The sequence below is a fragment of the Pan paniscus genome, chromosome 1, assembly GCF_029289425.2.
Source record: "Pan paniscus chromosome 1, NHGRI_mPanPan1-v2.0_pri, whole genome shotgun sequence".
Taxonomy (NCBI): domain Eukaryota; kingdom Metazoa; phylum Chordata; class Mammalia; order Primates; family Hominidae; genus Pan; species Pan paniscus.
In genome coordinates, this window is record NC_073249.2 from 226,056,319 (window position 1) to 226,082,244 (window position 25,926).

Below are 25,926 nucleotides of genomic sequence, written 5' to 3' on the forward strand. Positions count from 1 at the left end.
AGGCTCTTGACAGGCAAGGGTGGAGCAGCTGCTGGGTGCAGTGAGTGGGGTCCGGGCTTTGTGCCTCCCGCAGCTGTGGGGGCTCCCTGAGGTGCTTGAGCCCATGACTCCCCATCCCTCCACTTCCCTGCTGGGAAAACTGAGGGCCCGATAAGCGGAATCGATTCAAAACAGATGAGGCTATTTTTTTCTGAACACTTTGTTTCCAGTCCCACTCCTAGCCTGGCACAGAGCTGGAGTGACCGGCTGAGGGGAGGGCTCTCGCCTGGCCCGGCCCAAACCCCTCTGGGGCCCCTGGCTGGCCCCTCCCAAGCCTGCCCAGGGAGCTGCTGCCCACAGGCTTACCCGCTCTGGCCGAGCATGGGGGTTACATAAACAGGCACATTCGTGACTCCAAAGGGCGAGGCAAGAGGCTGCAGGGACCCAGGTATGGGCTCAGGGTGCTGGGGCCACCTGTACCAGCAGCTGCCCCACAGATGCTGCAGGGAGGGGCCTGGTACTCACCCCCTCCCAGCACCTTCCGCACGCGGGTCCACCTCCAGGCCAGGCACTGCCCTGCGGGCTCTTGTCGCCATGAGTAATGTTTAACTTGGAAGGGCCCGTGGACAACTGCAGGGGAGAAGTTAACAACAAGTTTGGATTGCAATCCGCTTGCCAGGAGGGGGGCAGAGAGAGGAAGGGAGGGAGAGAGGGTAAAGTTGAGAGGAAGAAAAGAGACCAGAAGGCGGGCTGGAGGACGTGCACTGCAGGGAGGCAGGGCTGAGAGGACACCCCTGGCCTGGGACCCAGGGCCATGGTCTGTGTGCAGCCAAGGCCCTGGGCTCCCAAGAAGCCCAGGCCCTAGGGCCAGGTGCCCGTTGTGCCCAGGAGTGGGAGCTCTGAGGCTGACTCGCTGGCAGTCACCCCCCCAGGCATGGGGCTGAGCCTCCCACGCCTCAGTTTCCCCTGCAGAAAACACCCTGCATCCAAGACGGGCCTTGGTGTCCAGCCCTGGGGCGGAAACACCGCACGCATGTCCACACACGTGCAGGCACGCGGGCACACACAGGCTCACATGCCTGCACGCATGCACACACACACACACACACACACACGCACACACACGGGTGTTACCAAAACGGCCCCGCCTGAATCGCTGAGGCCTCAACCCAAGGCCGGAAAAGTCCATGACGCTGGAGCAGGGATGAGGTCCCATTCCAGCAGGCTGGGGGAGGGCCGCCGCACTGGAGCCGGGACAGAGCTCTCCCCAAACAGAGGCCTCCTGCAGCACAAACCCCGGCCTTTTGTGGGGTCAGTGCCCACAGGGTTGAGCACCACGTGCCTGGCTGGGCAGTGCTCCTGCCAGGGTCCCCTTCTCCACTGTAGGAAACACGGCTACTCCTGCAGCCGCGCCTGCTCTGCTGCATCTCCAGCTCCTGCCAGGCATGGTGTGCGTGGCCCCAAGACAGGGAGTTTCCAGTGCGTGAGTGGGAGTCCGGGCCCCGGGTAGGGCCGATGCCAAGTGGGCGACGGGGAAGGAGAGCGTTGGGCCAGGGATCAGGAGCACACGGCTCCTCTCCCGCCTCCATCTCCGACAGCCCAGATGACCTGGGGGCAGCTCCCTGACCTTGCGGGCTCACTGTTCTCACCTAGAAAAGAGGAGAGCAGCTTTGACTGTCTTCAGCCTCTCCCAGCTCCAGTTATCTACCAGACCACGCCCAAGAAGGCCGGCGAAGGGTGGGGGTTCATCCTCTGAAGGATTAAGGGGACAAGACAACCTGGATGCACAGGCCACGTGGGCCTGCCCAGCTCTGCCCCCACCAGGACCCAGCTCTGCCAGCAGACTGGGAACCTGGGGCACCAGCTCCCTTGGGCCAGGCAAAACATCACATCCACCCCTCACCGGCCCAGCCCTCACTGGCCCCCCACTCACCTCCATTCCAGAATACAGCACCTCTCTCTGCCCAATCAATGTTTTTTCACAAATGTGGACTTCGACAGGAAACAGTGCCCTCCTCCCCTGACCTTGCCGTGTTTTCGGGTTTGTCCCTGGGCAAGTCTCCCCTCCTCCTGGACAGAGTGCAGGTCGCTGATCTGAGGCAGGGAAGAAGCTGGCTGCATGGGGAGCCACACCTCCCAGGCAGGAGGCCGTGGCTTGGGGCTCGTGGGCCAGGGGTCCCAGAGCCTTTTTTTTTTTTTTTTTTTTTTTGAGACAGTCTTGCTCTGTCACCCAGGCTGGAGTGCAGTGGCACCATCTCAGCTCACTGCAAGCTCCACCTCCCTGGTTCACACCATTCTCCTGCCTCAACCTCCCGAGTAGCTAGGACTACAGGCACCTGCCACCACGCCTAGCTAATTTTTTGTATTTTTAGTGGAGACGGGGTTTCACCGTGTTAGCCAGGATGGTCTCGATCTCCTGACCTCGTGATCCGCCCGCCTCGGCCTCCCAAAGTGCTGGGATTACAGGCGTGAGCCACCACGCCCAGCCCCCAGAGCCTTAGTCTCAGAATCACACCCACCCCACGGTAGGTGCTCAGAGCGACCTTTTCCCACTTCTGGGGTCCCTGCAACTGTTTTTTCACTGGAGTTAAACAGTTTCGTTTTATACCTCCCAGCCCAGGGCGTCTGTCACAGCTTTCCAATCCATGAGCCCATGAATCGGACTGGACACAGATAAACTGGGACAGGACGCCGGGTGGCAAAGGCCGGGACAGCTGGGCCACTCCCTCCAAAAGGTGCCTCAGACCGGGGCTGTGCAGGGCTGCAGGAGACACAGGGGGACCCCGTATGGCCCGTTAGAGACAGGGTCTCCCGGATGGGAGATGCCTGTAGCCTCTCTTCCTCCTTCACGCTTTGTTTCTTAAGGGGGAAATCGACCATTGCTGCCTTTCCACAGACAGGTCGGTGAGTACCAACAGGGAAGTGAACTAACAGGGAAAGGCCCTGCCCCCCTCCCATGCTAGAGTGGCCATGCGAACGTAATGATGGAGCCCCAATGCAGGGACGCCCCTCTCCTGCCTGGGCCCTAATTGGCACGGCACCTGCAGGCCGAGCCCTGGGTCCCCATCCCTACCGAGAGCTCGGCTCTCAGATCAGACCGAAAAGGAATGGAGACCTTTTAAGGCTTCGGACAGGTGTGCGGACAGGTGGGCCGGGGCCCGGGTAGGGGGCGCAGGCCCGTGTCTCCCGATGCCCTTCCCAGCCTCCCCCTGCGCTTCGCCGGCGATCTGGGCACAGTGGCGGAGGGACTCCCGCGCACATGGGAGGAGGGCGGCTCAGCCTTCCAGTCCCCGGGCGCGCCACTGAGGCCTGCGGCGCAGCGGGGGCACCCGCAGAACGCCCGGCCCGGACCGTGGGCGTACACCGTGCGGCGACGCGCTCGTGGCTTGCATGTGGCGTCCACCTTGAAACGAAGCAGGCTCGACGCTGGAAACTCGTTTCACCCGCCCCTTCGCCGTCCGCAGGCGGCGACTGCACGCTCAGAACCCCCCGCGCGCTTCCCACGCCTCTTGCACGGCCGCCCCGGAAGCGCGCTCGCCCTGGAGGTCGCAGAACGAGCGGCGCGCGCCGGGCTGGGCCTGTGGACCTGGAGGAAATTGAAGCGGCGAGGTGGCTGGGACAGGCTCCCCTCGCGGGGCTCACGGGGACGGCTGCCCCAGGCTGGGCGCCGAGGACACAGCTGGGGCGGGGTGGGGCGGAACGTGGGCGGGACCCTGCGGGGCGGGGCTTGCTTGTGTGGGTGGTGCCCATGAGGGGCGGGGTGTGGGCGCTGCCTGGAAGGACGGTGGCACTGGGAGGGGCGGGGCAAGGGAAGCGCCAGAAGGAGGAGCGGGGGCGGGGCGTAGGGGGCCGGAGAGAGGGGCGGGGCGTGGGGGGAGCCCGGGGGAGGGGCGGGGATTGAGGGGCGGGGCGTGTGGCGCCTGGGGGGCGGGGCGGGGCTTGAGGGGCGGGGCGTAGGGGAGCCCGGGAGGAAGGGCGGGGCTTGGGGGCGGGGCGTGAGGGAGCCTCGTGGGAGGGGCGGGGCGTGGGGAGCCCGGAGGGAGGGGCGGGGCTTGAGGGGCGGGACGTGTGGCGCCCGGGGGGCGGGGCGGGGTATGGGGGGCCCGAGGGGAGGGAGGGGGCTTGAGGGGCGGGGCTTGAGGGCGGGGCGTGGGAGGTGCCCGGGAGGAGGGTCCGGCAGAGGAACCAGGCTGGAGAGCTAGCTCCGGTCTGAGGTGGGGTGAGCCGGCGGCGGGAGGAAACCAAAGGCGGCGGCTGGCTGAGCCTGCAGCTCACTGCTGATTTACCCAGGACCCTGCTCCGGAGGGGTCGTAGCCAGTTTAGCACAAGTCCATCATCCGCTAGTCCTGAAGGCGCTGGGCAGTGGGGTCAGGGGCAGTGGGAGGGAATCCACCCGGCTGACGTCCTGCGGGTTCTCCGGCTCCCGGGGGCTCGGCGGCGGGCGGGGCCCTCAGAGCAGGCCACAGGGCTGTGAGCTGTGAGGGGCGTCCGGGGTCCAAGCTGACGCCCGGAGCCACCGGGATCGCCAAGTCACGCCCCACGTGGCCTGGAGGCTTTTTCCTGGTCCTCCCAATCCCTCAGCCAAAGGCTCTCATTATGTGGAGAAAGGAAGTCACTATTTGGGAGAACTGACCGTCCCCAGGGCACGTCCCAGAAGGGGGCAAATCCATCTGAGGAAGCGCAGGAGATTCACAGGCAGCCTCTATGCGTGCACCTCCATTCAGGATGTGCCAGGACGGCAGACCACGGCTCACGATGCTGGCAGGACCAACAGCCGGGCACCTGGGCCTGGGGTCACCGGAGGGACACTGGCCGCACACGCGGGCTGCAGAGATAGTGACCATGGACAGTGCAGCCGCTGGGTGTTGGCCTGTGAGGCCGTCTGTGAGGGTCTGTGGAGGCTAGCAAGGGGCTTTCACATCTGAGAAGTGCATGGGGACCCGAGATGGCAGGAGCTGGCCTCACCAACTGCCCAGATGTGAGCTGGCTCTCCCAGGCTGGAGGGGCTGCCCCAGGGTGCTTGGAGAGCCAGGCATTTACTTCACTCCCTGACCCCGATCCCCAGTGGGAGGTCAGTGGGTGCCACTAACTCCTCCCCAACCCCACCGGGCGGCAGCATACAAAAACCTGGGTTCACATCCAGCTTGGCCGCTCACTGTCATGACAAGTGGACAGATGCCCTGGGCCTCAGTTGACCCATCTGTAAGTGGGGCCACGCGACAGCACCTCTGTCACAGGGCTGGGTGTGGGGTGAACAGGCTGGTCCCTGGAGGCAAGTAGTGTGGTGCCCTGAGGCCTGAGGCCAGGCTCCAGGACCACTCAAGGAACAGGGGATTTGAGGCAACTCAGAGAGGACAGGCCCAGCAGCCGGCCCCAGCCTGATATCTTCCCTCTGCTCAGGCCCCAGACGCAGCTGCATCCTGGAGTCCTTCTGAGAAATGTGGGACCTGCCCCAGCTCCACCCCAGGTGAGGGGCACCAGCCAGCTCTAGAGCTGCCTACCTTCCCTGTCAGGTGCACAGGTCAGCGCCAGGCCAACCCCAGAGCGAGAACACCTGTGCTGGACTGAGCTGGAGCAGCAGGGTGGCCTGCATCGGTGAGGCTGCCAGGAACAGTCAGTGCAGCTGTGCCCAGGCCTGGGCAGGGCAGCCATGGGTGGGCCCTGACTGCGGAGGGGTGTCCAGAGAGCCTGCCCCACTATGGAGAAGCCTGGGGGGAAGAAGGCGGCAGAAGGGAGGGCGGGGCTTGTCTCAGCGGCCACTCTCTGGCCTGTCGGGATCCTAGCTGTGCCTTGGCCCCACCTGGGCTGCAGGCAAAGGGCCTGTTCAGAGATTCTGCTGGGCATCAGGCCACTACTTCCAGTGGCCAGATAGCTTCCTGGGGCCTCAGGACCCTGGGCTGCTCTCTGGCCCCGGGGAAGGTTGCCAGGCCATGGGCAGGGAGAAAAGCAGAAGGGGGATGGGAGGGTGAGGAGAGTCTCAGCCAGTATCCCACTCGGATGGACAGCACTGTTGTCCAGTCACCAGCTGGCTGGGAGGACGGCTCCCACTGCAGGATGGACCCCAGGGAGGAGGATGGAGCTTCATGTCAGACATCATCCCTCACACCACAAAGTCGGAAATTGCTCACCCAGAAGTGGGGGTATATGGCACTTTGGGAGGCCAAGGCAGGAGGATTGCTTGAGGCCAGGAGTTTGACGAGACCAGCCTGGACAATATTATGAGACCCTATCTTTACAAAAAATAAAATTAGCCAGGGCCTGGTGCAGTGGCTCATGCTTGTAATCCTAGCACTTTGGGAGGCCAAGGGAAGAGGATGGCTTGAGCTCAGGAGTTCAAGACCAGCCTGGGCAACATGGCAAAATCCCATCCCGTCTCTACAAAACAAAACAAAACAAAAAATTAACCAGGTGGGGTGGCTTGTGCCTGTAGTCCCAGCTACTTGGGAGGCTGAAGTGGGAGGATTTCTTGAGCCAGGGAAGCATCAGTTGCAGTGAGCCAAGATCGTGCCACTAGACTCCAGCTTGGATAACAGAGGGAGACTCTGTCTCAATAAACAAATAAAATAAAAATAAAGAGGTGTTGAGGATTGCTTGAACCGAGGAGGTGGAGGTTGCAGTGAATCGAGATTTCGCCACTGCACTCCAGCCTGGGCAACAGAGCAAGACCCTGTCTCTAAAACAAAAACAAAAACAGAAGTAGGGTTGTTGGCTGTCACTTAGCTGGGGCTCGTGGTGATGGGGTCCGGTGGCACATATGGAGGGCATAGCTGGAAGGAACAGAGGCCACCTCCTCCTCGGGCACCTGGTAGGGGAGAGCAGCCCTGGGCCAAGGCCACATGGTGCTGGGGTTTGCAGGACAGCCCGGAGTCTGCACAGGGGCCTCCTGGAGCCTGGTTCTCCGAACAGTCCCTGAGGGAGCACCCAGGGGAAAAGAGAAACAGAAAATCAGGCCCATTTTTGGGCCATAACTTTCAGGCCACTTTTTCTTTTTCTTCTTCTTCTTCTTTTTTTTTTGAGACGGAGTCTTGCTCTGTCGCCCAGGCTGGAGGGCAGTGGCGCGATCTCGGCTCACTGCAAGCTCCGCCTCCCGGGTTCACGCCTTTCTCCTGCCTCAGCCTCCCAAGTAGCTGGGACTACAGGTGCCCACCAGCGCGCCCAGCTAATTTTTTGTATTTTTAGTAGAAACAGGGTTTCACCGTGTTAGCCAAGATGGTCTCAAGCTCCTGACTTCGTGATCCGCCTGCCTTGGCCTCCCAAAGTGCTGGTATTACAGGCGTGAGCCACCGCGCCCAGACTTTTTGTTTTTTTTTGAGTTGGAGTTTTGCTCTGTCACCCAGGCTGGAGTGCAGTGGCACAATCTTGGCTCACTGCAACCTCCGCCTCCCAGGTTCAAGCAATTCTCCTGTCTCAGCCTCCCAAATAACTGGGACTATGGGCGCACGGCACCACGCCCGGCTAAATTTTGTATTTTTAGTAGAGATGGGGTTTCACCATGTTGGTCAGGCTGGTCTTGAACTTCTGGCTTCAGGTGATACACCCGCCTTGGCCTTCCAAAGTGCTGAGATTTGACAGGTGTGAGCCACCGTGCCCAGCCTCAGGTCCCTTTCTCTAAAAGTCAGCAATTCTACCAGATGGACAAACAAGACCTAAGCCCCCGGCGGTGCCTTCTTGCTCCCTGCCCATGGGTGTCCCAGTCCTTCCAGGCTGTGCCTTCGAGCCTACAGAGGTCGCTCACCGTGCGTGTCCCTGACCCTCTGGAGGATGCGCAGGGCCCAGGCCACCCACTGTCCTTATTTTCCAACGCAGGGGCAGCGAGGGAGGCGTTGGATGGAGCCACCCCATGGCTCCTCTGTGAAGGTCTGCACGTCACTCAGAAAGTTGAAGCAAACCAAGCAGGGTTGGAGCCCACAGTTCACAGCCAGCTGCACAGGGGATGCACCAAGCACAGTTTCCTATGACAAGTGGAAACCTGTGCGCCACAGGTGAGCTGGGTCCTGGAAGGTGCAGGGACCAGGCAGCATCTCATCTCAGGACATCAAGGGCTGTCCCCAGCCAGCAGATTTCCCATAAAAACGTGCTGAACTGGGGACAAAGCTGATTCTACAGAGCCGAGAAGCCAGACCTTCCCTGGGGACTCCTGAGGGGGTCCCAGCCACCCTCTCCACCTGCAGAGGTTTCCTGGCCCACTTGGAGGACCTTGGGGGGTCCTCCAAGGGCCCCCTTCCAGCTCTTGGCCCATGGGGGAGCCGCTTCCTCAGCTCCGGGTGTGGTGGACAGGAGACCGAGGGCTCCCCGCACCCAGCTGGGCTCAGGGTTTTCAAGCTGAACTTGGTGCCTGGCGGCTTGGAAAGCCGGGAGCCTGCTGCGTGTCTCCTGGGGCTGCTGTGAAAAAATGACCACACACTGGGAGCCTAAAACGAGTAACATGTATATTCTCACAGTTCAGGCAGCTGGTGTCCAAAATCAGTGGTTGGGAGGGTGGAGCTCCCTCTGAAGGCTCTGGGTGGCTGCTGCCTGCCCCTTCCAGCCCCGGGCCCCCGGCATTCCCTGGCGTGCAGCTGCTCCACCCCCAACCCCAAGCCTCCTTCCTGTGTCTCTCTGTCCAAATTTTCCTTTCCTTTTTTTTTTTTTTTTTTTTGAGATAGAGTTTTGCTCTTGTCGCCCAGGCTGGAGTGCAACAGCACGATCTCGGCCTATCGCAACCTCTGCCTCCTGGGTTCAAGTGATTCTTCTGCCTCAGCCTCCTAAGTAGCTGGGATTACAGGCGCCCACCACCACACCCAGCTAATTTTGTATCTTTAGTAGAGATGGGGTTTCACGATGTCTTTCAGGCTGGTCTCAAACTCCTGACCTCACATGATCCACCTGCCTCGGCCTCCCAAAGCGCTGAGATTACAGGCATGAGCCACAGCACCTGGCCAATTTTCCTTTTCTTTCTCTCTCTTTTTTTTTTTGAGACGGAGTCTTGCTCTGTTGCCCAGGCTGGAGTAAAATGGCACAATCTTGGCTCACTGCAACCTCTGCCTTCTGGGTTCAAGCGATTCTCCTGCCTCAGCCTCCCGAGTAGCTGAGACTACAGGTGCCTGTCATCACACCCAGCTAATTTTTGTATTTTTTAGTAGAGACGGGGTTTCACTATGTTGGCCAGGCTGGTCTAGAACTCCTGACCTCAAGTGATCTGCCCGCCTCGGCCTCCCAAAGTGCTGGGATTGCAGGCGTGAGACACTGTGCCCGGACAATTTTCCTTTTCTTACAAGAACACTGCTCACACTGCATTCACGGCCAACCCTAACCCAGTATCGCCTCATCCTGATTTGATTATATCGGCACAGACCTTGCTTCCGAGCGAGGCCACTTTCTCAGGTACTGGTGGACATGAGTCTTCGGAGACGCTGCTCAACCCACAGTGCTCCTCCAGCTTGGTTTCTGTGACTTGCCTTCCCCAGAGGAGGGGTGCCCTGAGAGGTCTCCACTCCCTGACTGGCTCCTTGGTGCCGCGCACTCTGAGAGGCTTCCCAGGGAACAGAGCACACAGGACCGCCCTCCTGGGTAGACCAATCAGCATCTGAGCTCACAATTTCCCAGCAGGGCAGTGGGGTGGAGAGAGAAGCCTGGGCTGGGCTGGGCTGGGCTGGGCTGGGCTGGGAAAGCTTCTCCGGGGAGGGGACGTCAGAGCAGGATCTGGGGCTGATAAAAGCCCGCCCCTGGGTGGGGGCTGAGTGGGGCAGGGGGCTGAGCCCGACACGTGGGGATGGAGGACAGGCTGTGGGAGGGTGTGAACCGGATACTTCTTGAAGGGGTGCTGGGGACTTTGAGAGAGGGCGGCTGGCCCCATCTGGTCGGGGATGCTGGCCCAGACACAGGCCATGGCTGGGATGGGGTTCAGAAACAGGACCGCTGTCTCTCCCGGGCCAGGGCCCTCCCCAGCTGCTCCTGGCTTTCCGGTTCTTGGGGTCAGGGGCAGGCCTGTGCCATGACCCCGCCACTGAGGCTGTGAGGAGGCTGTCGGTGCCCAAGGGCACCAAGGCACACCCCTACTCTTGCACCCCATGTGTGGGCCCGAGCACCTGCTCTGCTGCCCCAAAGATCTGGCGATGTTTCCCAGGCAACTGTCTCTCACAGCCTGTCTGCCTGGCACTCCCGTATCCCATAAATGCCACCACATCTGGCTATGGGTGGGCGTGCCTGCCTGGCATCCACGGGCCAGCAGGTGTGGTGGAGCACAGCCCAGTTCCTGGCTGCGTCAGAAGGCTGCCCGGGCCTTTTGGCTGTCCTTGCCAGCAGGTGAGCACTGTCAGGGCACCGTGCGTGGGTGCTGGGCCATTTAGCCACGTGGGAAGGGGTGGAGGCAGCCCAGTGCCTTCAGCATGTGCCCAGGGTGCCTGTCGGCCACAGGTCTCACTTGGAAATTGGGAGGGTGCACGGCCACCGGGCTGCTTAGGCCTGCCAGCCTCAGGGCCTGTCACCGCTGTCTTAGCCTGATTTGCAGGGTGTCAGCGCTGGGCAGAGATGATCATTTGGGTGACTCTGAGGATGCCAGTGGCTGGGACACTTGTTCTTCCGCGGTGGAAGGAGTTGGAGAGGCCTGGCTCCCTGACCTACGGCCAGCCTGGCTTCTGAAACCAGCTCAGTGGGCTGGGGCCTGATTCATCATCCATAAATGTGTCCTTTTTTGCCACAGAGGGTAAGGGGCCTCCTAGCCCACCGGTCTGCAGGTGCGGGAGTAGGAGATGGGTGGCTCTGATGCCCCCACCCACTCGAGCACCTTCTGCTGTGCCTGGGATGCAAACTCCCACAGCTGAAACGTTCTTTTGTAAACATGAATTTTGGCTTAGAAAAAAACTCATTTCCACTGTGCACGTGTCAGTCCCAACCAGAAATTATTTTCCAATAAAGCAAAACTCCGTCACCACAGCAGCAGATGGCTCCGAAGAAGTGGAGCGTTTTCATCAGGTTCAACTTTGAAACCTCCACCACCACCATCACCAGCACCGCTGTGTCGTGCTGGTAACTTGAGGACAGGCAGGACAAGGTATGTTTGTTGGAGGTGAACACGCTTCCTTGTCTTGAGAGTCTTGAGTGGCCGGTCCCCTTCCAGGCCCTCGGCTGGCAGGCAGCTGTCGGGAAGCTGTCAGGCGGGAGGGGATTGGGGGTCAGGCTTCCTGACAAGTGGAGGCACCCGCCACGTGCCCAGAGCAGAGGTCACCCCAGTGCCTTTCTCTGTGGACTTATCCCTGGCTGTAGGTCACAGGGGCCTGCCCCACTGCCCCCTCCCCAGTGGTGACATGGGAGGAGGGGAGATTAATCCAGAGCAGCAGATAAACCGGAGGGGAAGAGCCCCCAGGAGGACAACTGTGACATGTTGTGCTGCCTCTGCGTCCCCAAAGCACCAGGCCCAGAGGCCCTGCCTTCTGCCCCATGGCACTGGCCTGGGGCCCTGGCTCCTCTTCCCTGGTGGCCAAGGGTAAATGAGGCCCACTGGGGTGGCTAAGACTCAAGGGGATGGGGGCCCCCCAGCTTCAGTGCTGCAGGCTGGAGCCAGGCTCAGCCAGCCCTGAGGTCCCCTGCAGGCCCGTGCCTCCTACCCTTGGGGCACCCGCAGCGAGAGCTTCCCAAGCAGCCTGCGCCAGCCGGGCAGCGCAGGTGTCCTGGGTCTGGGTCACTCGAGACCCCACCCTGCTTCTGCTCGGCTCTGCCCCTCTTGGGCCCAGTGGCCAGGGCACCTGCATGGGGGAGCCGGGAGGGGCTGGAAGGATGCTGAAGACCCCAGCAAAGCTCTAGTGTTTGGCTTTCCAGGGGTGGGGGCTGGGTCCTCCCGCCCAGAAAGGCCCCTGTTCTGGGGCAGCAGCCACACACAGGTGTCCCTCACATGGTCCTCCAGGACAGGGCAGGGGCCTGAGTTTCCCAGGCTCTGCCCAAGGGACCCAGGCAGGGAAGGAGATGGGTCCCAGGGGCTCAGAGCCCATCCGGAGGCCAGCCGGTCCCGTGGCAGGAGGGCACTGGACCATGTGGGGGCCGTAGAGGAGGAGGAGGCAGGAGCCACCCCCGGGTCCAACAGCAGAACCCTGGGGTTGGGAGCCAGAGTGGGGAAGGGAGAGGAAGGAGCAAGAACACCCCCCACCACCCCCAGCACGGTGCAGAGAGCTGAGCAAACACTTGTCACCAAGGGCTTTTCTCCTTTGTCTTTGTTTGTTTTTCGAGACAGAGTCTTGCTGTGATGCCCAAGCTGGAGTGCAGTGGTGCGATCTTGGCTCACCACAACCTATGCCTCCTAGGCTCAAGTGGTTTTCGTGCCTCAGCCACCCAAGTAGCTGGGATTAAAGGTGTGCACCACCATGCCCAGCTAATTTTTGTATTTTTAGTAGAGATGGGGTTTCTGCATGTTGGCCGGGCTGGTCTCAAACTCCTGGCCTCAAGTGATCCTCCCGACTTGGCCTCCCAAAGTGCTGGGATTGCAGGCTTGAGCCACCACACCTGGCCTATTTTTTTTTTTTTTTTTTTGAGTTGGGGTCTAGAGTGCAGTGGCACGATCTTGGCTCACTGCAGCCCCCACCTCCCTGGGCTCAGGTGATCCTCCCACCTTAGCCACCCAAGTAGGTGGGACCACAGGCACATGCCACCATGCCCAGCTAATTTTTTATTTATAGAGACAAGGTCTTGCCATGTTGCCCAGGCTGGTCTCAAACTCCTGGGCTCAAGCAATCTGCCTGCCTGGACCTCCCCAAGTCCTAGAATTACAGGCATGGGCTGCTGGGCCTGGCCTTTTCTCCTGTCTTGGGAGGCTGGGACCAGTCTTCCTGGAAGTACCCAAGGCCCTCCTGCAGACCATGGTGACATTTCCAGGAAAGACCCAGAAGCTCGGAGCTGAAGCCAGGGCAGCCAGGACTGTCGGGGAGCCCTGGACACTGGCTGTCTGAGAGCGCTTGGTCAGCTGGCACCTGCCATTTGCTGGACGTGGGGCTGCGGAGACCCCACGGCTGGGCTTCTCTCGCCTGAGAGCAGGCCCAGCCACAGGCTACCTCCCACAGGGCCCCCTGAGACCACACTGCCTGCAGCAGCTCCCCCAGGCCCCCTCCCCCTGCCCGGGCAGCACTCAGCACTGCATCTCCATCTGCTCACTCAAGTCGCAGGGCCTGGGGGTTGGTGCCTCCATCTTGTTCTGCTGGGGGCCTCCGGCATCTAGAGCAGGAACGTGTGCGGAAGAAAACCACTCATGCAGGGAGAGGGGGACCTCCCAGTCCAGGCCCTGCTGCTGACCCTTTCCCTGAACACCAACCCATGGCCTCCAGGCTGGGGCCCCTTGAAGGACGGTGGGCCACTCGGGTGGCCTGGGTTCAGGGCCGGGCTCCACAGCTGAGTTCTGGAGGGAGGGCACAGACGACTGGGGGCTGGGAGGGGCCAGGTGAGGGGTAGCAACAGCCAGGGAGCCCTGCAGGAGGGGTGCCCAGCATAGCCCCAAAGCTGCTGGGGCTGGGCAGGGCAGAAACTGCCAAGGAGTCCCAGAGCCCCGAGTGGCGTCTGGTGAGGGCCCCTGACCCTGATCTCTGTAGACCCCACTCCTTCCGTGAGGGTGGCAGCCACTCCAGGGCCCAGCAGGGCCGAGGGAGAGGCAAGTGGCCTGGGCCCATGGGGCACTGGGCACAGCCAAGTGTGGCACCAGGGTGCCTGGGCAGCTGCTGCCACCACGTGGCCGACTTTGAGGTCGCAGAGCCCGGGGTCCAGGCAGGAAAGCCCCTCAGCTGCCCCCAGGGGCCTGGCCCAGGCCCCTGGCCCAGGCCCCTGAGGCCCAAGTGAGTCACCTGGACTTTGTCACTTCGCCTCTGGTTTCTTGGTTAAGGAGCTTGAGTTCCCCGCCTTTTGTAAAGAAACGGTGGTGGCGACGGCGGATTTCAAGCTTTATTTACTCCTGGAATGGTCCTGGGAGGAGAGGCGGCTCCGCAGAGCCGGAAACGGGGGCGGGAGCTGTTGGGTACAGCCGGGAGGAGGCAGTGCCGGGGCGGGCCGGGCAGCCATCGGGGTAACGGAGGGGGCTCCGGCCCGGGGGCTGCCCGGACGGGAAAGGGGACACGGGCGGGGCTCCCCCACCTGGGCCCCCCACCCTCACGCCAGGCCCCCCTGTGCGGTGCAGGACGAAGGAACCCTGGCCTCAGTTTCCCTACAGGCTGGGATCAGGGCCCCTGGGGTTCCGACTGCCTCGGAGGGGGGCGGCCTCACTGCAGAGGTCTGGAGGAGGGGCCTGGGGCGGGGGCGGGGCCTGGAGGGGCGGGGGCGGGGCTTGCGCTCACTTCCGCCCGGCGCGGGCTTGGATGGAGGCGGCGCGGAGGCCGCGGCTGGGGTTGAGCCGCCGGAGGCCGCCCGCGGCGGGCGGGTGAGGCCGGGGGCCGGGCGGGGGCGCGGCCGGTTTTCCCGCTCCCACGTGCTTCCCGGCGCCCCCGCGGGCCTCCCGCTCCATTCTTCCCGTGGGGAGGGCTCCCTGCCCCCGGGCCCGGCCCCCACGCCCGTCACCCCACCCCGCGCCGCCATTCAGCGCCCGCCTTGAGCCCCCACCCCACCTCGAGCTTCCCCCGCGCCACCCCAGGCCCTCCCGCGCCTCTCCCATCATCGCGTCTCCCCTGAGCACCCCCCCCATCTAACCCTCTATCTTCCCCAGGCCCTCCGCAATCTCCCCAACCATCGCCTCATCCCGCTGAGGACCCCATATTTCCACCCACCCACCCCGCTCCCCCACCCCCAGTACCCCTCATCTCCGCACTGTCTGCCCCAGCAGCCCTTCCCCCAACCCTGCCGGCCACCTCCCGCCCCATCGAATTTCCCTCTAGTACCCCCCATCTCCCCGCTGTCTCTGCCCCAGGCCCTCCCGGGTCTCCCCCACCATAGCGTTTCCCCTACTGAGTACCCCCTGTCTGCCTTCTCTGTCTGCCCCCTCTGTCTGCCCCAGGCCTTCTGGCGGCCGCCCCTGGTTTCTCCTGGGGGGTGAGGAGCGGGAGCGGCTCTGGGCCGAGCTACTGCGCACGGTGAGCCCGGAGCTGATCCTGGATCACGAGGTGCCTTCACTGCCCGCCTTCCCAGGACAGGTGTGCCCACCGGGCCCATCGTAGCGGTGGAGGAGTTTCCAGGGCGGGAGCCACCGCTGGGCAAGGCCCAACAACTCTGTGTTGCAGGAGCCCAGGTGCGGCCCGGAGCCCACTGAAGTCTTCACTGTCGGAACCAAGACCTTTTCCTGGACACCCTTTCCGCCGGACCTGTGGGGCCCGGGCCGTTCCTACCGGCTGCTTCACGGGGCAGGAGGGCACCTGGAATCCCCCGCCAGGTCCCTGCCCCAGCGCCCGGCACCTGATCCCTGCAGGTCCCTGCCCCAGCGCCCGGCACCTGATCCCTGCAGGGCCCCCAGGGTGGAGCAGCAGCCGTCTGTGGAGGGTGCCGCGGCCCTGCGCAGCTGCCCCATGTGCCAGAAGGAGTTCGCCCCCAGGTGAGTAGGCCACCCCTGCGCCCGGCCCGGTTATCCATCTGTGTTTGGAAACCACAGCCGTTCAGAAGGTCAAGAGGTGGCCGAGCTCAGCGCTGGCTTTTAAAGCCCTGTTTCACACTGGAAAGGTGGCCCAGTGCTGTGGCCTGGCATGTCCAGGTGGCTCTCTGTCACGGGTCTGGGGTCCACCTGCTTGCCGTGCTCTGTGGGCAGGGCAGGCTGGGGGCCCACAGAACAGCACAGAAGGAAGGCTGGGCGCACTGGCCCCGGGTCCACCTGGCCATCCTGGAATCTGGTGGCACCAGCGTCCCCAGGCCCAGAGCACAGGAACACCTTCCCGAGAGTGGGTCATGGGTTTTAAAAATGAAGATCATCTTTTTTGTCTGGAGATGCTTTTTCTTATTTTTGAAACCCAATGTATATTTTTATGTATTTTTTAAGTAAAGGGGAATGGAACCCAGTTTTGCTAACAAGATAACCCAAACTGCCCAGTGCCTGGCCTTGTGTCTGGCGACCTCTGGGCCCTTGGCCTCCGGAGCAGGTACTGGGGCTGGGGTGGTGTGAATGATGCTGGTTCGTAACTTTTGGTTGAGTTAATGGGCGGCAGGTTTCAGAGCTTATGGAGACCAGGTCCTTCAGTCATGCCTGATGCCCCTGGTCTTCCAGAAGCAAAAACAGCTCGGGAATGCGAAGGGACCGGAGTCCAAAGTTGGCAGCCAACAACAACAACAACAAAAGAAAAGGCCGGGCACGGTGGCTCACGCCTGTAATCCCAGCCCTTTGGGAGGCTGAGGCAGGTGGGTTGCTGGAGCCCAGGAGTTTGAGACCAGCCTGGGCAACATGGCAAGATCCCATCTTTACACGCCTGGGCGTGGTGGCGCGTGCCTGTGGTCCTAGCTACTCTGGAGGCTGAAGTGGGAGGATTCCCTTGAGCCAGGAATTGGAGGCTGTAGTGATGTATGATTGCACCACTGCACTCCAGCCTGGGTGACAGAGTAAGACCCTGAATCACGAACAGAGGGTACTGTTGGGAGCCCTGGGGAGAAATCCATGCTCTTGGCTGAAGCTCTGAGATCCTTGTTGCTGTCAGGGTGCTGCCCCCCGCCCCCCGGGGAGGGGCTTTTGTCTTTGCATCGCCTGCTTTTCCAGATAGTCTAAAAAAAGACTTCTGAAGACAAGGACGTTCACGAGGAAAAACTTGCCATTTTGAGCTTTTTAAGCAGTTGCTGAAAGCTTGGCAGACTGCCTCGATTTTTCCTAAGTAGGCGTCAATGAAGTCAGGTCCAGGCCTTGGTGTGTCTGGAATGCTTCAAGCACATTCGAACACTTGATCGTAAGGGAGAGCCGGTACTTTGGAACCGGAACTCACCCGAGGCTGTGGCCACCGCATGGGCAGGCTAGCTGGGGGACAAGCCCCATATCTTTGGGAACAAGGGTTTGCACAGCCACCCTGGGATGCCCTGGGACTCCTGACCGCACAGGACCCCAGCAGGGAGGCCGCCTGGATTGGAGGGTCTGGTCTAACAGCCGGACTTGGTCTTGAACCGTCGCCCTGTCCCGCACAGGCGCCTGCTGAGCCTGGAGCCCTGGCAGAGGCGGGTCTGGGGAGTGGAGCTGCCGGGAGACCTCCCATTTCTCACAGCCTTGGTGTTCTCCGGGTCACCCAGAGGACCGTCAAATGCTGGATTTGACAAACTATGTAGAATGTTCTTTGTGTCTTTAAGATCTTCTTGTGGTCCTATTTGGACATTTTGTGCATTTTCAGACACCTGCAGGTCACGTGGGTGGATGGGAAGCTGGGCACCTGGTGAGGGGTGAGGATGTTGAGGGCCGGAGCTGCGTTTTGTCTGTGTTGATGTGGCGAGGCCCTGGGTTGGTCACTGGGATTTTTTTTTTTTTTTTTCGAGACGGTGTCTCGCTCTGTCGCCCAGGCTGGAGTGCAGTGGCATGATCTCGGCTCACTGCAACATCTGCCTCCCGGGTTCAAGCGATTCTCCTGCCTCAGTCTCCCGAGTAGCTGGGATTACAGGCGCCACCACACCCGGCTAATTTTTGTATTTTTAGTAGAGACAGGGTTTCACCATGTTGGTCAGGCTGGTCTTGAACTGATCTCAGGTGATCCGCCCGTCTTGGCCTCCCAAAGTGCTGGGATTACAGGTGTGAGCCACCGCGCCCGGCTGGTCATTGGGATTTTAACAGCCCTGAGGCCCCTCACGCTGCCAGGTGCCAGCCCACCCTGCAGCCCTGCTCCCCTGCCCACACGCAGAAGCCACCAGAGGCTTCTGGACTGAGCCCCCACTGTCCTGCAGCCGGGCTGGCCTGTCCACACCACAGGGCCTGCTCAGCTACTGAGCAGAAGTGTCACGGACAGGGCAGATCAGGCCGGGACAAAGCTCTTCCGCCACAGGCGGGGGTCTGAAGGCATCTCAGAGGGCCCCCAAACAAGGGACACTGCCTGGAAACCCCGGGACAAGATGACCTCGGTTCAGATCTTAGCACCTTCTGGCAACCTTAGAGAAAGCTTGTGGAGGGAGGGGCTGGTTCCCAGGATGGGCAGAAGCCGGAAAGTCTCAGACTGAGTGACCCTCGGGGGCTTCAGAAGGCACTGGGTGGGCTCTGCCAGAGTGAGAAGGCAGCTGATGGCTGCTGGAGCCAGCCCCGGGAGTGGGGGTCCAGCTATGGTCTGGAGAGGGGGACTTGAGGGTTGCAGTGGCCACACAGACGGGGCACAGGAGCCAAAGGAAGGGACACAGCAAAGCCCAAGGGTAAAACAGCGCGCCGTGGACTGGTCTGAGGGCAGAGGCTGTAGGGGAGCGAGGGGCGGTGTGGCTGACAGGTGGACACAGGGACACGTGTCCTGTGGACTTGGCCGCTCAGTGGGGGTGTGTCCCCCAGCAGTGGCGTGTGAGGGATGGTCACTCTGATGGGACACTGACCACTTGGCCTCCAGCAAGATCTAGGCCCAAGTCTAGGCTGAAGCCGCCCACTCAGCCCCGGGACATCGTCCCCGGCAGCTCTGCTGAGCATGCCAGCTACGGCACTCTCCGGGAGTCATGGCCGGAAGTCAACTGTTCTGGCTTCCAGGGCCACACCTTGGCCAAGGCTGGTGATGGTCATTTCCAGCCGCTCCAGTTGGGCTGATGGGGCCACATGAGGCCGGGGATAGAAGGTGGCTGCGCTCAGACACCCCTCCCGGCCCCACTGGATGCCCAGGGCGCTGACCTGCAGGACTCGGATGGGTTTTCTCCTGCCACCCCTGCCTGGCCGGCCACCATCCCAGCGCCAGCGCCCTCCTGAGAGGTGCAGGGGCCGCGTGGGGCCTCCCAGAGTGGCAGGTTGGCAGCCTGCACGCCGGTGACGGTGTCCTTCTCCGTGGTGAGGCTTGGTCCCTCCTCGCCAAAAACACCAATTCTCTGACGTGAGCTGCACAGCCACCGCCCAGCCATGTCTACTCTTCCGCCTCCTGTAGACGCAGCGGCGGCGGCTCTCCCTGGCAGGCCACCCGCCGTCCTGCCTTTTCTCCGGGTCAGGCCGCCTGTCTGCCGGGCTCCACGATGAGCGCGCTGTCAAGCTGAGCAGGCGTCAGAATCCCATAGAGGGGCTTGTTCAGAACAGCTTCCCCACCCCCAGCTCGGACGCAGGGGCCTGGCTGAGAACCTCCGGCCTGGCGTGGCCTCCTCACGGGCACAGTGTGGAAACACCACCGGCGGTTACCGTGGTCTGCCGGGTGCATGAGCCCCTGGGGTGGCCCCGTCCCTTGTTTCTGACCAGCCGGATCCTCTCCAGCGGCAGGAGCAGAGGGCCCGGAGGGCCAGACGGTGCTCTCTGCGGCCAGCATGCCGCGGAGGTGGCCGAGTGAGTGTGGCCCCTCCCTTGCAGGCTGACCCAGCTGGATGTTGACAGCCACCTGGCCCAGTGCTTGGCCGAAAGCACAGAAGACGTGATGTGGTGAGCGCCATCCAAGAGCCCTGCGCAGAGCGCGGCGCCCGGACACGCTCTCCCCCGCCAGAAGCCCCGCCTCTCGGCTCCCCCGCATGCGCATTAAAGCAGGGCGGGCTCCTGTCTGTCTGTCTCTGTGTTGTGATGAAACGTCTGCCGCTTTTCTTCCTGACGTTTGGTTTAGGGCAGATTCACTGCGGTGCAATCAGAACCAGACACAGCCCCAGGCGGGGAAGCTGACCCCTTTCCCCTGGCGCCCCCACTGTGGACAGCGGACGGGCTGAGGGTAGCTCGTTTTCCTAACTTTGTGGACAGGCGTGGTTAGCTCATGTGCAGTCACGGTTTGTTTGTTTGTTTGTTTGTTTGAGACAGGGTCTCGCTCTGCCGCCCAGGCTGGAGTGCAGTGGTGCAATCACGGCTCATTGCAGCCTCAGACTCCTGGGCTTGATGATCCTCCCACCTCAGCCTCCTGAATAGCTGGGACTACAGGCGCGCGTCACCACACCCAGCTACTTTTAGTATTTTTTGTACAGATGGAGGGGGTCTTGCCATGTTGCCCAGGCTGGTCTCGAACTCCTGGGCCCAAGCGATCCTCCCGCCTTGGCTTCCTGAAGTGCTGGGATTACAGGCGTGAGCCAGCAGCCCCAGCCTCTGGTGGCGTTCTTTTTGTTTGTTTTTTCTTTTTTTTTTGAGACGGAGTCTCGCTCTGTCGCCCAGGCTGGAGTGCAGCGGCGGGATCTCAGCTCAATGCAAGCTCCGCCTTCCGGGTTCACGCCATTCTCCTGCCTCAGCCTCCCGAGTAGCTGGGACTACAGGCGCCCGCCACCACGCCCGGCTAATTTTTTGTATTTTCAGTAGAAACGGGGTTTCACCGTGTTAGCCAGGATGGTCTTGATCTCCTGACCTTGTGATCCGCCTGCCTCGGCCTCCCAAAGTGCTGGGATTACAGGCGTGAGCCACCGCGCTCCACCATCGGTGGTGGTTTAATTCCCCAAAATGAACTTGCAGCTGCAGCTAGTTAAGGAAAGGCTCCTGCCACCGTGTGCTGCGGGCTGCGGGCCTGTAACTCCCCAATCCCTAGGTTGAAATCCTCACCACAAGGCGAGAACTCTGCCAGGACAGGAGGTCGGGGCGGCGCCTCTCGATGGGATTAGTGCCCCATAATGGAGACCCTGGGGAGTTCCCTTGCTCCTTCTACCGTGGGGGACACAGGCCAGAAGAGGGCCGTCCTCTGGAGCCGAGAGAGTCTGGTTGAAGCCCCAGGTCTGTGGTCGTTTGTTAGGGCTGCGGGAGCTGAGACTCCCCGGGGGCTCCAGGGCCTCATCATTCGCCAGGGGTTTTGAGGCAGCTTCTCCTGAAATCCGGAGTTTCTGGGGAAGGACAGCAGCAGTGGGCATCTGGTTCACCCAGATCCGTCAGCCACCGTCTGCCTGGGCTCACAGTGTGAGTGGAGCACAGAAAGCAGCGTCTTCAGGGAGCTTCCTGTCCACTGCTGTTCAGCCCCCAGGTTCTGGAGAGCCGGGCTTTGCAGGCTCAGCTCTGACCCCCGTTTGTGGTGGCTGAGGGAACAGATCTGGGGGCAGACGTGGTGTGAACACCCAGACGTCTGTATTTTCCTTTCAATCATGGCCTCAGATAGGCCGCAAAAAACATGGAGCCATAAATGCAGATCACTAAGGGAAAGAAAATGCTACACACTGTGATTCCAACCCTAGGGTGTTCTGGAAAAGGCAACACCGTGAGGACCAAAAACATCAAGAGGGTGCAGGGGCTAGGAAGGCACAGGCGGAGCACAGGAGGTCTCCGGGGCATGGGCTCCTCTGCATGGCCCCACAGTGGTGAATCCACACTATCACGTGCCTGTCCACACCCACGGGACTGACGGTGCCCTGGGCGAGCTGGGCAGGAACTCTGGGCGTGGGGCGATGACAAGGGCAGGCCCAGCAGCTGTGAGCAGCGTGCCCTGTGGTGGGGGAGGCTGGGCAGGGGCAGGACGGGCAGGGCAGGGGCATGGGGACTTGGCTGCACCTTCTGCTCATTTTGCTGGGAGCCTAAAACTGCCCTGATATAGGCCTACTTAAGAAAATGGCTTCAGGCCGGGCGCGGTAGCTCACGCCTGTAATCCCAGAACTTTGGGAGGCTGAAGCAGGTGGATCACCTGAGGTCAAGAGTTCAAGACCAGCCTGGCAAACATGGTGAAACCCCGTCTCTACTAAAAATACAAAAATTAGCCGGGCGTGGGGCAGGTGCCTGTAATCCCAGCTACTGGGGAGGCTGAGGCAGGAGAATCGCTTAAACCCGGGAGGTGGAGGTTGCAGTGAGCCGAGATCTCACCACTGCACTCCAGCCTGGGCTACAGAGCAATACTCTGTCTCAAAAAAAAAAAAAAAAAGAAAATGGCTTCAGAAACCTTTGCTTCTTGGAAACACCTGCTTTTAATGAAAATAATAATGTGAACATTTCCATTAAAGTCTTTAATGGATGTGCAAGACTTTGAATGACCCTGGCAGTCGAGGGTGAGTGTCATCCACGGGAGAGCCGGCCAGCCACGGGCTCCATGGGCAGTTGCCCCGCACCGCGCCCATGCAGGCCCACCGTGCAGCCCCCAAGTCACCAGAGTTTTCGAGAACCACTTCCAAAAGACACACCGTCGTGACCAGAGCCATTGGCAAATATCAGGATTTTTCAAACCACACTTCAATACATCCTTCACTTTAATTTATAAAACAAATTACTGAATATAAAAGTCTCCCCTCTGACGAGCACAGCATTACTCACACATTGTGGACAAGAACGGCCAAACTGGTAACCGGCACGCTATTGGCAACACGGCAGTATCTAGGTAAGTGCCTTCAATATTTAACAAATCAAGGAGGCTCATGGAAAGCAGTTTGCTTGTTAACCACTTCTGGGATACACTGGGGGTCTCCCACTCAAGGTGGGGTCCCGGCAGCCCTACTCACCCGGCAGGTGTAACTTCAGCGGCCGCAGGCTGGGCCTGGCCACCTGGGCATCCCCACGCTGGTCTGGGACACCTGTGTGAGACCCAGGTCGGCTCCTGGACTCTGCCCTGGGGTTTCTAACTTTCCGTCTTTGGAGTTGAGTCTCAACAGCTAAGGTTGGGAGTGTGGCTGAAACCCGTCTCCACATTCCACCTAGAAGCCTGAGCTGGTGGGGGGGGGCGGGTGTCCAGGGTCTCGGGCTGGGGGGAATGGGCTGGCAGTATGCCCAGCGCTGGCATTCTTGTCCTGGCACCTGGGGCTTGGGTGTGAATCCACCATGTCATGCTGAGCGCCAGGCACGGAGCGACACCCTGAGAAACCTGAGTGTGTAGGGTGGGCCATGCTCACCTGCTGGGGATAACCTTGAGGCAAGGCGTGGCACAGACCTCCTAACTTGGGGTTTTCCGTATCTCTTCCCCAAGCCACCAGCCGCACAATGGGGTGGAGCGGCCCCTGAGTCATGGAGGCCTGGGGTCTCTGCGCCTGGCCAAGAGGGCTGCGTGGCAATTTCCACACCTGTGCACCAGGCCCCACTCAGAGGCATGAGGTGGCGCGACCCCCTCTCCCAGGGAGCTCAGAAGACGGCTCTGCCACACCTGACACCTGGCAGCTGGCAGACCTGCCTCTAGGAAGCCTCAGCTCTGGACAGCTGTGCCTTCACCTGAGGGGTGGGTGGACAGAGAGCACGGGTGCGTTCCTGGGAGCAGGAGGTCCGCGCCGCTGGGAAGAGTACCTGTGTTTCTGGGTGTTTGTAGGGTCATCACGTTCAACTTTAAGGCTGGGGTCCGTCACATGCACATCTTTTAGTTTTCCCTAACTCTCAGTGCTGTGTGACAGACAAGAATATCTTCCAAAAATCAAATGCGTCGCACGAGGCATCGTGCAGGCACTGCTTATTGTGGTCAGAAATGATTTGTGCAGATTTAGTGTTCAGTTTTTTCTCTTTTTTGGTCTACTGTGCTTTGGTGAGCCACGTTTTAGAATCTCTATGATCCAATTTCCCCCATCGGTCCAGTGAGCTGGCTGGCCCAGCTGCCATCTGCTTAAGGTGTCACTTCACCCTAGACCACAGCGGCTGGGACACGCTCTGCAGGAAGAACAACAGGAACTTACCGGGGTTTTTAGGAAACAATTCTTGATTGCGGTGTGTCCCCACAGGCACTTCAACTCCCGCCCCCACCTGTGTCCTGCTGGCTCCTAAGCTGCCCCCCACGTGTAGGTTGCGTCTGAGATGTGGGGCAGGCGCCACTCACGGAAAAAAGGCATCAGAGGAGCTTCCACATCATCGGAACATTTTATTCCTCAGGACGCTACACGCTCACTTTCCTGGCGGAGCAGGTCAGTGCATCGAGTTCTGTTTCCGTGGAAAATGTGCACCTTGGAAACCGCATGACAGCCCCCTCGGCAGGGTCCCCGCGGATCCGCCGCGACGCAGGCACAGCAGCAAGTTCCTCCAGCACGAAGCTGGCCTGCCCGGGCCCAGGTGTGAGGGACTGTTCTGCTCCCAGCAGCGCCCGCTGACGCTTCCCTCTGCGGTCTCGGCGCAAGCGTCTGTCCCTGGCCGCCCTCGGAGCCGTGCCCAGCCTGGCATGCATATGCGGTGGTTAAGGATACAGTTAAAGGGTCAATCACGCGTGTCCACGACAGAGACGCACGCGGCCTCACACCGACTCCTCGGTGGACAGCAATAATGGGTTGATATACTCGAAGCCTTCGAACTCTGACTGGTCGATCCTCTTTATGGCATCCCTGTGGGCAAAGGTGGCAGGGGGTGGGGGGGTGACCGTGTGTTCATTCCCTTGGGGGAAGCGGAGTCACGTTCGTATAAGAATCCTCCCCCAACGCCCACTGGAGAGATGACACCAGGCGGGTGGGACTCAAGGGCAGGCCGGGTCACCAGCTGCCCAAGGTGCCGGCCTGCCATGGGGCTGCCCGAGGGGTGCTCCAGGGACCCGCACCCAGTGGGACTCACTCATCGTCTGGGGTCAGCTGCACGGGCTCGCTGGTGAACTGTGTGTCAAAGTTGTCCAGACCGTAGTCGTCTGTGATCTGTGGCTGGAATGGAGGGAGCGCCTGCTTCTTCTCCAGCTTGGAAAAACAATAGAAGGGTCAGCTCCACGCGGGCATCATCCCTACCAGATTGAGTGTTTTGCACGCACTTCAATCACAAAATGAAACAGTAAGAAACTCAGCATTTCAATCTGCCTAGTATTTGACTGCCAAGTGTTTTTTCTTACAACACAAAATCTAGAAAATATCCAAAGTCAGAAAAATTGTTGTCGAGCTGAGAAATGCCAGTGTCGGCCATGCTGGCCACATGTGGGACGGAGCAGGATCCCCAGCCACCCATGCGAGGCCACCCCCTTCCTGGGGGGGGTCCTTGTTCAGAGGGGCACCGACAACTAACTGGCTGAACAAGCCGTCTCATGACGTCTTGGAACCCTGACCATAAAGGTGCAGGACCTGGCCACAGCACCCTGCCTGCGCTGGCACTGCACAGACCCGTCTGTCAGGAGCCTCCTGCTGGCCCATTTCTGCCTATCCAGGCATCGACTTCAGAATCTCAGGTGCTGCTTGGCAGGAAAATGCCCAGCAGGCGGGCCTGGGACTCGGTGATGCGCCTGTGCCGGGGAGGGCAGAACGCTGGTGCCTGGCACAGGTGCCACAACACATACGGGTGAGGACATTGAAAACCCCTCAGTTCCCCTGACTCATGGCCACTTGTCCCAGTGACACAGCCATGCTCTCCCACTCACCCACAATAGGGTCTGAATGTGCCCCCCAGATTCACAGTGAGAAACTCATTCCCCAGAGCAACAGTGTAGAGAGGTGGAACCTGATGGGAGCCCCGCCCTCACAGACGAACTCCTGTAGCTGTCAAGATAGCTTGGGCATGGATTCCTCTCTGCCTTCTGCCATGTGGACACGTGGCCTTCCTCCCCTCTCTCCTCCGGGGAATGCAGTGTTTGGGCGCCATTTTGGAAGCAGAGATCAGGCCTCACCAGACACCAAGCCTGCTGGCACCATGACCCTGGACTCCCAGCCTCCACAGCTGGGAAAGAACTCTGCTCCCTAGAAATTACCCAGGCTCGCTCAGGTATTCTGTTACAGCAGCACCAAGAGACATTCACTCGCTTACTCCCTCACTCTCTAACCCACTCCCATTCACCCTCTCACTCCCTCTCTATCCAACTCCCATTCACCCTCTCACTCCCTCGCTAACCCACTCCCATTCACTCACTCACTCACTCACTCTCTAGCCCACTTTTTTTTTGAGATGGAGTCTTGCTCTGTTGCCCAGGCTGGAGTGCAGTGGCACGATCTCGGCTCACTGCAACCTCTGACTCCCTGATTCCAGCTATTCTCCTGCCTCAGTCTCCTGAGTAGCCGGGACTACAGGCATGCACCACCATGCCCAGCTAATTTTGTTTTTTTTTGTTTTGAGACGGAGACTCGCTCTGTCTCCCAGGCTGAAGTGCAGTGGCACGATCTCGGCTCACTGCAAGATCCACCTCCCAGGTTCACACCATTCTCCCGCCT

At 60.8% G+C, this 25,926-nt stretch overlaps 2 protein-coding genes across 12 annotated transcripts in view; one reads left to right on the forward strand and one right to left on the reverse strand.

Moving 5' to 3' along the window:
* Positions 1–847: 847 nt before the first annotated feature.
* On the forward strand, positions 848–24,577 carry FAAP20 (FA core complex associated protein 20). 9 transcript variants are annotated; one of them, XM_063602395.1, is made up of 6 exons: positions 14,242–14,347; positions 14,918–15,053; positions 15,141–15,289; positions 15,326–15,448; positions 16,112–16,242; positions 19,325–19,509. In XM_063602395.1, the coding sequence occupies exons 1-6, from the start codon at positions 14,286–14,288 to the stop codon at positions 19,327–19,329; spliced, it is 606 nt and encodes a 201-aa protein (XP_063458465.1). In that variant the 5' UTR covers positions 14,242–14,285; the 3' UTR covers positions 19,330–19,509. The 9 variants fall into 9 exon arrangements, with proteins under 9 accessions (XP_063458460.1, XP_063458465.1, XP_063458464.1 ...); XM_063602394.1 differs by lacking the exon at positions 19,325–19,509 and adding an exon at positions 17,011–18,825; XM_063602403.1 differs by lacking the exons at positions 16,112–16,242; positions 19,325–19,509 and adding an exon at positions 23,545–24,577.
* The window catches only part of PRKCZ (protein kinase C zeta), a 137,600-nt gene continuing 135,335 nt past the window's right edge, over positions 23,662–25,926 (reverse strand). For all 3 annotated transcript variants that reach the window (XM_034953423.4, XM_057299948.2, XM_034953426.4), the window contains 2 exons: positions 24,359–24,474; positions 23,662–24,135 (listed from right to left, as the gene is read on the reverse strand). In XM_034953423.4, the coding sequence (XP_034809314.1) occupies positions 24,048–24,135; positions 24,359–24,474 (204 nt within the window). In that variant the 3' untranslated portion in view covers positions 23,662–24,047. The remainder of the gene's footprint in view (positions 24,136–24,358; positions 24,475–25,926) is intronic.

What these genes read in the sequence shown, in the direction of transcription:
- FAAP20 (XM_063602390.1), top strand. Translation starts at nt 3,239, where the DNA reads ATGGGAGGAGGGCGGCTCAGCCTTCCAGTCCCCGGGCGCGCCACTGAG. An exon ending in GAGGAAATTGAAGCGGCGAG is followed by an intron (nt 3,589 to 5,379) that starts GTGGCTGGGACA and finishes CCCTCTGCTCAG; the next exon opens with GCCCCAGACGCAGCTGCATC. An exon ending in TGGAAACCTGTGCGCCACAG is followed by an intron (nt 7,962 to 10,875) that starts GTGAGCTGGGTC and finishes TTTCCAATAAAG; the next exon opens with CAAAACTCCGTCACCACAGC.